This window comes from Ranitomeya variabilis, chromosome 1 (assembly GCF_051348905.1).
Source record: "Ranitomeya variabilis isolate aRanVar5 chromosome 1, aRanVar5.hap1, whole genome shotgun sequence".
Lineage (NCBI taxonomy): Eukaryota > Metazoa > Chordata > Amphibia > Anura > Dendrobatidae > Ranitomeya > Ranitomeya variabilis.
Genome location: NC_135232.1, coordinates 335,642,266 through 335,652,518, shown reverse-complemented (window position 1 = coordinate 335,652,518; position 10,253 = coordinate 335,642,266). Strand labels below are relative to the sequence as shown.

The 10,253-nt window shown below is 43.3% G+C and overlaps 1 protein-coding gene across 1 annotated transcript; it reads left to right on the top strand.

The window, feature by feature from the left end:
* Positions 1 to 480: 480 nt before the first annotated feature.
* On the top strand, positions 481 to 10,002 carry NGDN (neuroguidin). The gene is made up of 10 exons (XM_077299241.1): positions 481 to 786; positions 3,138 to 3,197; positions 3,286 to 3,357; positions 5,923 to 6,060; positions 6,243 to 6,380; positions 6,530 to 6,647; positions 6,725 to 6,893; positions 8,459 to 8,609; positions 9,157 to 9,217; positions 9,612 to 10,002. Exons 1-10 carry the CDS (start codon positions 772 to 774, stop codon positions 9,629 to 9,631), a joined length of 942 nt encoding a protein of 313 aa, XP_077155356.1. The 5' UTR covers positions 481 to 771; the 3' UTR covers positions 9,632 to 10,002.
* Positions 10,003 to 10,253: the final 251 nt, after the last annotated feature.

Below are 10,253 nucleotides of genomic sequence, written 5' to 3'. Positions count from 1 at the left end.
GAAAAAGCACCAAAATAAAAAAAACTTCCAACATTAATGAACGGCAATGTGAAAGCGACTCGCTGTGCAACCGCTTGGAAGCTGCCAGGATCTTATAGAAGAAATTAATAAAAGTAGGCGGAAACATGGCCAAACTATTGTCAAAAAAGACAGTTCAGGGAGCCCTCCGCCAGTGTTTTTCAGAAGAGTCTTCCTGAGGTTCCCTAACATTGTCCATTAATACTATACAAAGTATCCCACACCTAACGTTATACTATAGTTATCATCTTACATATTATACACAGCTAGGAACTTCTCTCTACACAAAATCACTATTATGTGCAAACCCTGTATTACACAGTATTGTCCAGCAGAGGGCGCCCGAGTGACACATCTGTGGAAAGAGAATGACCGCAGACACGGCAGCCACCATTCAGCACTTCCGCTTACTGACACTGCTAACTGAAATACAAGGGGAAGCTCTGACCCCTGAAGACAATTAGCATTGGTGTTACTATCAGTCTCCTCTCCTGCTGTTTATTAGGCTTCATAATGAGGCCTTAGCGGTACATTGGGCGCTGCTCTCATGGCCAAGCAGACTGACCTCCGGTGTAGGGCTGACCTGCTAGTGTGCGCCCCTGTGATTGGCTGGCTCTCCGAAACGACGTTTAGTCATTGGTCGATACTCTGAGGTCAGCACGGGGCACACGCCACTCTGATTTCCGCTTCCTTTGCGGTGGGCAGACGACCTGTACCCGGAAGTTCCGCCCCCTGCGTGGTGTATATCCAGACATGGCTGCTGTGCAGGTGAGCGGCGTGTAAACGACCTGGACACGTGTGGCTCGTGTATGAGCTGTGCCGCCATTGCTATGCTATATATCTCTCTATATCTCAGTGCATACACAGCTCATATAGAGAAAGAAATGTGTGTGAATTGGGTCATGTCTGAGCTGTGCCTCCATTACCCAGAGACGTGTGTGTGTGTGTGTGTATATATATATATATATATATATATATATATGTGTGTGTGTGTGTGTTTGGTAAGTGCCCCCCATAGTTGGTTGTTGGGATGTTATATTCAGATTGTGAGTTCTGAGGGCCGTGAGATGAGTAAATCTGTAGGACCGCAGTAAGGGCAGTCCTATGTAAGGGACTTGACTCTAGCAGAAGGTGAGGTTGAGCACTAGTCCCCATGCAGCATCATTAATGACCGTGCCTCCGTTACTGTACTCTGTTTTGTGCGGTGGTCATTTGACTTGATCACAATCCCACTGTGACTGAGTAGAGCCGGCTACGAGTTAAATGACGGCTGTACCGGATGTTCTGTAGACAAGGCGAGCAGTGTATTTGCTGACCCTGACATTGGGGGAAACTGGCTAACTAGGTCATCATTTTATGTTACTACGTGGCCTTATTCTACATTACTGCAATGTTGAACCACTTTACGGCCCCCAATTGTTACAGTACTTTCCTTTTCTTCACATCTACACACCGATATGTCACGTGACATCAATTTTCAGATAAGTTACATGAACACAAACATCTTGGACCCAATTCATCATTTGTGCTTTATTGAAATTGTTTTTTTGTTTTTTTTGTTTTGAGATCCAATCACCTTTCAAATTCATGAAAATGGCGCACATTATTCTTGAATTTGGTGCAAAAAATTTTTAAAAAATGCTATTTAGTTCTATTTTATTTTTTTTGCTTATAAAAAATTTCAGCACCAAAGGTCACAATTTTTTGAAAAGTCTAAAAAATGTGTCCAATTGGACCCTCCTCCAGAAAACTTATTTCAGCCTGGGACCAGCGTGGGATGCGCCAAAAAAGTAGCATTTGGTGAAAGCCGTGCTTCCTGAATCTGTCTACAACATCTGGAGAAGCGAAGTTGAAATAAAAGCTTTAAATAAGAGACAAGTTCCAAACTGGCGCACAAAATATAGCGAATAAGGCACAAATATTATAGATGGTGAAAAAGAGCAAATTACTCCCGAAAAGTGGAGAAACAGCCATGATGAATTGGGCCTTAGCTTTTGCATTTATTCTGTTAAAAAAACAAACAAATTTCAGACAAGTTTGTATACAACTTGTGTTCAAGTCTATGGCAATTGAGTCCCGGGCAACTTGTGACCAGCAGACAGAAAATCCAACACATTTGGAATATTTGCCACACTTTTGTGCTAGGTCGCTGATTGCACTGATATCATAGAAAATCATTAGATGCAATGACACAATGTGACACACGTCTCCGAGTATCCGCAGCTTATGGCACTGCTACTTTGTTCACTTCCAATTATAGTAAATGGAAAAATATAATAATTGTTGACGTAGTACTTCTATGTCAATGCTTTAGTGGTGGCCGTGGTCTAACTTGTCGGACCTGTACCTATTGGGAGAAAAGAGGATTCTACGACCATTTGGTATAGTTTAAAATTGTGTGTGCCCCCAAAGACTTGCACGCCGCCCTCTCCATTATGTTGAGGACTATTTGCTTGGTTCTTCTTTTAAAGCTCCAGTGTTTATTTTATTTCACCGCTGGAGTGCTGCTTAAAATCCAAGTGCCCTGTTTGACACTCACCTTCTCGCATTTTCATGTTTTCGCCTCCGATCCGTCTCCTGCATTTTGTGACCTGCCAGCTGCTCCAGTTTTTAAAGGGAACCTGTCACCCCCAAAATCGAGGGTGAGCTAAGCCCACCGGCATCAGGGGCTTATCTACAGCATTCTGGAATGCTGTAGATAAGCGTCCAATGTAGAAGATCAGGAAATTCTCACGGTTCTTGTGCATAATCAAAATGCACTGACGTGGACCGGGTTTGCGTAAAGATTTCCACTCATATCCACTGTGGATGTTCCATCCAGACTTGCTGCTGGAAGATCCATAGCCTATTACAGTAGAAGCAAATGGATAAGGTTTTGCCAAAAAGGGAAATCTGCTGTAGAAATTGACCTGTGGTGTAAGTTATAAATCCACAACATGTTAATTTATGCTGCAGATTTTAACTTCAATGTTTAGGTTAAAATTTGTAAATTCGATTTTGATGCAGCTTTACCACTACAGAAAATTTGTATGTGCGCAGCATAACATTCAAGCTGAAAGTGATTGTGTAAGACAGGCTGTGGATATACTAACTGTATTCCCAATTGCCTTTTTCTGTAGGGCATAACACCTGAAGATCTGTCAGCGGCGAAGACCCTGCTTAGTACAATACAAGAACAGGTAGTTGATGTGATGCTTTTCTCCACACAAAGTCTGCACATTAATATGTGCTTGACCTTATGATATCACACTTTACATCCTTTGGCAGGTAACAGCAGTCACCGCACATATTAAAAATCTAACTGAGAAAGTCCGAAATGGGGTTTACCCAACCGAAAAGGTGAGAGGAAAACCTATTTTAAGTTAAAATATTGTTCCTGAGTGCCATTATACCGTTGTTCTAAATGATCCAATTGCTTTTGCTACACATAGCAGAGCTGAAGCCAAAATAATCATCTGCTATGAACGTCAGCCATGGGCCGGCATCAATAGGAGATCTGCAATGACAGGCACGAGGAGTCTTCTGCAGACCCCCGGCTGTCATGCCAACCCATCAGCGCCCTACGATCATGTGACGCGCTTGTAAGCGCGAGTTAAATGCCGCTGTCAGAGATTGACAGCGGCATTTAACATGTTAAAGGGAATCTGTCACCTACTTTTTTGTATAAAAGCTGCGGCCACCACCAGTAGGGGCTTATCTACAGCATTCTGTAATGTTGTAGATAAGCCCCTAATGTAACCTGAAAGATAAGAAAAACAAGTTAGATTATACTCACCCAGGGGCGGTCACGGTGCGGTCCAGGTTTGGCGCCTTCCATCTTCATACGATGATGTCCTCTTCCTTGCTTCGTGTCGCGGCTCCTGTGCAGGTGTACTGATTTGCTCTGCCCTCAACAGGGCAGAGAATAACGCCTGCGCAGGAGCCGTGACAGAAGGAAGGGGACGTCATCGTATGAAGATGGGAGGCGCCGAACCCGGACCACACTGTGACTGCCCCTGGGTGAGTATAATCTAAAGGCTGAGTCACACATAACGATATCGTTGCAGCGTCACGCTTTTGGTAACGTAAGCAACGATCCCGCTAACGATCTCGTTATGTGACAGCGACCAACGATCAGGCCCCTGCTGGGAGATCGTTGGTTGATTGGGAATGATCAGGACCTTTTTTTGGTCGCTGATCACCCGCTGTCATCGCTGGATCGGCGTGTGTGACGCCGATCCAGCAATGTGGTCACTTGTAACCAGGGTAAATATCGGGTTACTAAGTGCAGGGCCGCGCTTAGTAACCCGATATTTACTCTGGTTACCATTGTAAAAGTTAAAAAAAACCCACTACATACTCACATTCTGATGTCTGTCACGTCCCCCGGCGTCCACAGGGTTGACTGTGTCAGCGCTGGCCGTAAAGCAGAGCACAGCGGTGACGTCACCGCTGTGCTCTGCTTTACGGCCGGCGCTGACACATTCAGTGCAGGGAAGCTCTCGGCAGCAGCGCGTGCATTACCTGCGCTCCTGCCGAAAGCAGTTTTAACCCTGTGGACGCCGGGGGACGTGACAGACATCAGAATGTGAGTATGTACTGTTTGTTTTTTTTACTTTTACAATGGTAACCAGGGTAAATATCGGGTTACTAAGCACGGCCCTGCACTTAGTAACCCGATGTTTACCCTGGTTACCCGGGTGCTGCAGGGGGACTTCGGCATTGTTGAAGACAGTTTCAACGATGCCGAAGTCGTTCCCCTGATCGTTGGTCGCTGGAGAGAGCTGTCTGTGTGACAGCTCCCCAGCGACCACACAACGACTTACCAACGATCACGGCCAGGTCGTATCGCTGGTCGTGATCGTTGGTAAGTCGTTTAGTGTAACGGTACCTTAACTTGTTTTTGTTATCTTTCAGGTTACATTGGGGGCTTATCTGCAGCATTACAGAATGCTGTAGATAAGCCCCTACTGGCGGTGGCCGCATCTTATATGCTCATGTGGATCGTGCTTCCACCCCCTGCTGTTAGGGGCACATGACAGCTGGTCTGATCAGCTGTCATGTGCCTGAAGAGATGCGGGCTCAACACCAGAGCCCGCATCAGAGAGGGAGGTGATCTATACGTCATGGTTTTTAAAGGGGATAAAGGATATTCTCACCTTCAGGGGCATTTCAGCTGTTTGTTTTTTTTGTTTTTTTTTTTAATCCGGGTCAGTAAAGGTCTAACCTCTGCCTATCATAAAGTGATTACTTACCCTAGCAATATGCCACCGTTTTCTAATTCCTTTTAATTTGATGGAATTGAGTACATGGTTGGTTTTTGCTACATTTTAAGGAGCAGAGTATGCCATAGTTGTATTGTACCCAAACAATATTTAGGAGGAACCTGTTGCCTCAGAAAATGCTATTAATCTGCAGATGTGGGGATGATCTGCATGTAAATAGCTTTACAATGCTGCCTGGCTTCCTTGCTCTGTGCAGATACTCGTAGTATGCAAAGCAAGCTGTCAATCCAAGTGCCAGGGCGTGCTTATAGCCAGCACTCGCAGTATAGCGCGCAGATACTGTAGCCTCTCCATGCACGACCCTGTGATTGAAAGCCAGCTGCTTCTGGGAAGAAAGACGTTCATTTCTCCTGGCACCTGCATTTTCAGAAAGATGGCATTGCTGTTAAACTCCAGATGAGCCTTCTGATTAACCCTATATATGCAGGTAAGTAGCATGTTCTGAGGTGACAGGTTCCCTTTAACACTGTTGCATGTGGACATGTTTTAACCTTCCTGTGCCACATTTAGGTAATGTCTGTGAGGGGTGGAAGCTGCAGACACCTGAGGCACAATCTACATAATTTATTAGAATGATTGATATCAATTTCAGTGTTTATGTGCAGCGCAATGTGACTGAGTCCTTGGTGCTTTCTTCTAGGGTCTTAGCTTCCTAGAGCTGAAGGATCAGCTGCTCTTGAACTATATGCAAGATCTTGTCCACATCATCATGGAAAAAGCTTCTGGGAGGTCCTTGAAAGAAAACGCAGGCATCATGAGACTGGTGGAGACTCGCACAGTAAGTAGACCCTCTACCATGTACTATATACACATTCCCACGAGAGTTGTGTGAGAGAGGGTATCTGCTATGTAACTGCCCTATAACTATGTCAGGTTATTTACGAAGTCTACACGTAGTCGCACACTTAAATGTTAAATGTTTTAATGTGCTATATTTTAATATTTTTGTGTCATTCTTAGGTTTTGGAAAAAATGCGTCCAATTGATCAAAAGCTGAAATATCAAATAGATAAGTTGGTAAGAGCCGCTGTGACTGGGAGTCTTGCTGAGAATGACCCACTGCGCTTCAAACCAAATCCTCAGAACTTGATGAGTAAGGTAAGACTATGACTTTTTGTCTGGTGAGCAAAGCGTTGAAATGTTTTGCCCTTAGTTCACTTCTCATTATATTAATCCTTTAGCGTCATTCATTCTTTTGTCTGCAGTTCAGTGGCTTCTTACCCTTGTTTCCATGTTTTTTTTTACAGTTGGAGGAGTCTGACCAGGAGGGTTCAGACAGTGATAAAGAAGAGAGTGGAGTAGGAAAGAAGTCTCACAGCAGTACCAGGAAATATATACCTCCTAGACTTGCACCTGTACAATATGGTAAGTAACATGTAATGACTTGCATATATCCCTGCTGTAGAAAGGTTTTGATGCTCCAATTGGACATAATCTCACAGATGACAATGAAGCAGAGAGGGAACAAAGAATACTACAGCGGGCTAAGAAACGAGCTCTGAGCAGCTCAGTCATCCGGGAGTTAAAAGAACAGTATACAGATGCACCAGAGGAAATCAGGGAAGGAAGAGCCTATCACATGATGCAGCATCAGCAAGAAGAGCAGCATCGGTGAGTAGCTTTTACATTGCTACCTTGCAGGCCGTGATCTTGGTCAGGCTTAGACAACTGTTTTTCACTGTGCATCATTTCTGTGTAATGTAGGACCTGAACATTTTTGTGGGTTTTGCATTTTGGTATTTTCCTTCTCTTGTTCCAAGACCCATAACTTTTATTTTTCCATTGACCGAGCAATGAGTGCTTGTTTTTTGCTGGAATGCTTGTCGTTTTGAATGGAGCCATTCACTTTACCAAACAATTTATTGGAAAACAAGGAACACAATTCTAAGTGCAATAAAATATTGACAAAAATGCATCTCCATCATTTAATTTTTTTAAGGTGGGGTGGTTGTTTTTACAGCTTTCATTCAACATAAAATTTAAACCGTTTGTTATATTTTTAAAACACTTTTTATTTTGAAATTATTATTTTATAGTCGCTTTTAGTGGACCTGCAATCATTCAATCACTTATACAGTATACTGCAATCACATAGTATTTAGTGAATTTGTGATTCTGCTATGAAACTCAGACTACAGCTGAGTTTCACATGATGTCAAAGATGGCAGATATGCAGGCACTTTACTGCCATGGTAACCCATCAGTGCCCTGCGATCGTGTTGAGCCGATGGGAGCCAGTGCGCAGCGGCAATGGTGTCAAATGCTGCTGTCAAAAAATTGATGGCGGCATTTAAATGGTTAAACTGCAGAAAACTGATCTAACTCTGATTGCTGCGGTTGCTGGTTATGTAACACAACCGGCTATTTTCTTTGGCGACCTATGGCAAAAATGTACCATATAGTCGGAAAATACTTACCAGTAGTTTGGCGGTAGCAGGAGTCGGGCAATTCTGCGGTGGTCTGACGCTGCAGGGTGATGATTACACTCCCTTCCCATGCTGGTGCGGCAGTATTCGGCAGTGCACAGTGGTGCAGGGGCTCCGCCACATTTTGAAAAAGCCCAGAGCCCCCACACTTCCATTGCTGTGATGGTTGGCCTCCGAGAAAATGGCTGCCAGTAGCGATGCATGCGCAGATTGAGATCTCAGGAGACGAGTTCTCAGTGCCAAAATCTCAATCTGCGCATGCGCCGCCCCAGGCGGCCATTTTCCTGGAGGCCACCGCATCGCAGCAATGGATATGCGGGGGCTCCAGGCTTTCACAAAATGACGGCGGAGCCCACAGCACTGAGCACCGCTGAATATTGCCGCGCCATCCTGGGATGGGATTTCCTGGAGGCCACCTCATCACAACAATGGGTGTGCGCGGGGGCTCAGGGCTTTCAGAAAATGTCAGCCAAGCCTGCGCACCCTGAGCACTGCCAAACCTGCCGCACCAGTCTGAGAGTCATATCATCACCAGACCACCAAACACCCCCTGTGACTACGCTCCACCAGCGCTGCCGATCTACCCTCGGTAAACTGAATTAGGACTGTAAGACGGACCTCCATCTGACGAATTACATTTTTTTCCCCTATTTTCCTTCTGAAAATTTGGGGTGCGTCTTATGATCTGAAAAATACGGTATGTCATAGGTCGTTGTGTACAGATTTTTTGTTTTTTCTTTCTTTTTATAGGACAAACTATGAAGAATCTATGATGGTGCGATTAAATGTGACTCGAAAGGAAAAGGCTCGTAAGAAGAGAGCACTTGCCATGACGTCACAGCTCAACTCACTCACACACTTCACAGATATTAGTGCCCTAACTGGAGAATCCAAAACAGAGGTGAGAGAATTACCTGGATGTCAGACATCTTTCACTTTCAACAACCTTTTAAAAAACACAATAGTAGAATGGTTGAAAAAAATGCTGCAATATATCGAGAAAAATGTTTTTCTCCTATCAATCATGCCCACACCAGGCACCACTCCCACCCTACTCAATTCTTGGACTTCCTAACTGATCATTTACTCTAGATGTTATAATTTGTCTTGAAAGTGAAATCAGGATCTTCTGCTCTTATTGTGTGCTCTTTATGGAAGACATACTGGCAGGTAGTTTACACCCACAATTAGGCTTCGGACAACCCCCTTTAAGCTGGGCATACAACCTTCAATTTAGATTATCCTCCATGTGGCCTATCATTTGTTCATGAGTTTGTTCGCACAAATGAATTGACTATCAACAAGTTAGCTTGAACTGTTTGATCATGGCTCAGAAAAAAAGTGGTAGAAAAATGTCCTTGTTGTTGAGCTGTCTGTCTGACTTGTGTTACCTGGTTTCATTTGTTTGTTTTTTTCATTTTATTATTTTTATTTTATTTTGTATAAAGGATTTCATGCATTCTGCCAAGAAATCCAAGAAAGGACATAAGAAGGGTAAAAACAAGAAAGGTAATTTTTTTAAAATATTTTATATAGTGATGAGCGAATATACTCGTTACTCGAGATTTCTCGAGCATGCTCGGGGGTCCTCCAAGTATTTTTTTAGTGCTCAGAGATTTAGGTTTTTCTTGCGGGAGCTGAATGATTTACATCTGTTAGCCAGCATAAGTACATGTGGGGGTTGCCTGGTTGTGGCAAGAAAAACTAAATCTCCGAGCACTAAAAAATACTCGGAGGACCCCCGAGTGTGCTCGAGAAAACGCGAGTATATTCGCTCATCACTAATTTTATACTATTTTGTGTTTATTGTTTGAATTTTTCATGGTTGTCGTTTCCTTATGGGCATAAACTCATAGCAACATTTGAAGCCTATTACAATATATTTCTTTCCTCTCCTTTCTAGGCTTTAGAAAGCGCCACTGAGGAATAACCAGCAGTCAACTCTTAACTTTCTACAAGTGTATTGTGCCAGCAATTCCAAAGCACTGCCAACCACTCACTGTTTGCATGTCTCTGAGGAACTTTCATTACCAATAACTGGCACCTATGTATTGTATGGACTTGTGCCATGTTATTGTTAGTTGTACTGGAAGATATGGAAGTTGACAAAATTATCCTAATTTTTATAACAATTAGCAGAATTTATTCAAAATAATGGGACTTGTTTTTTAAGTGCAATAATAATGTTCCAGAGCGATACGGTGAATAGGTCCAGCTAGAACTTGTATTTGCCTTGTCTTAAAATGACCTTTGGCATGCCTATCCCTATTTTTCATTAAACGATTAAGAATCTGTTTCTCCATAACAGTTCCTTTTGTAGAAATTAAGTTTTCTTGTTACTTTCCTATTTATAATATTGACCTGCAATTTATTTTCTCTGTCCTTGTACAGCGGCCCTTTATTAGGGATTAGCTCGGACCAGTGACTCTGGCATAAAGTGACCCTCTTCCCATAAAGAATAAGTGTACTACATTGCCCCTTGTGTAATAAATAATGTGAAGTGTTTTTTTTTTTCTCCCAGGTTAGTCTATTCATTTAAAGGGAA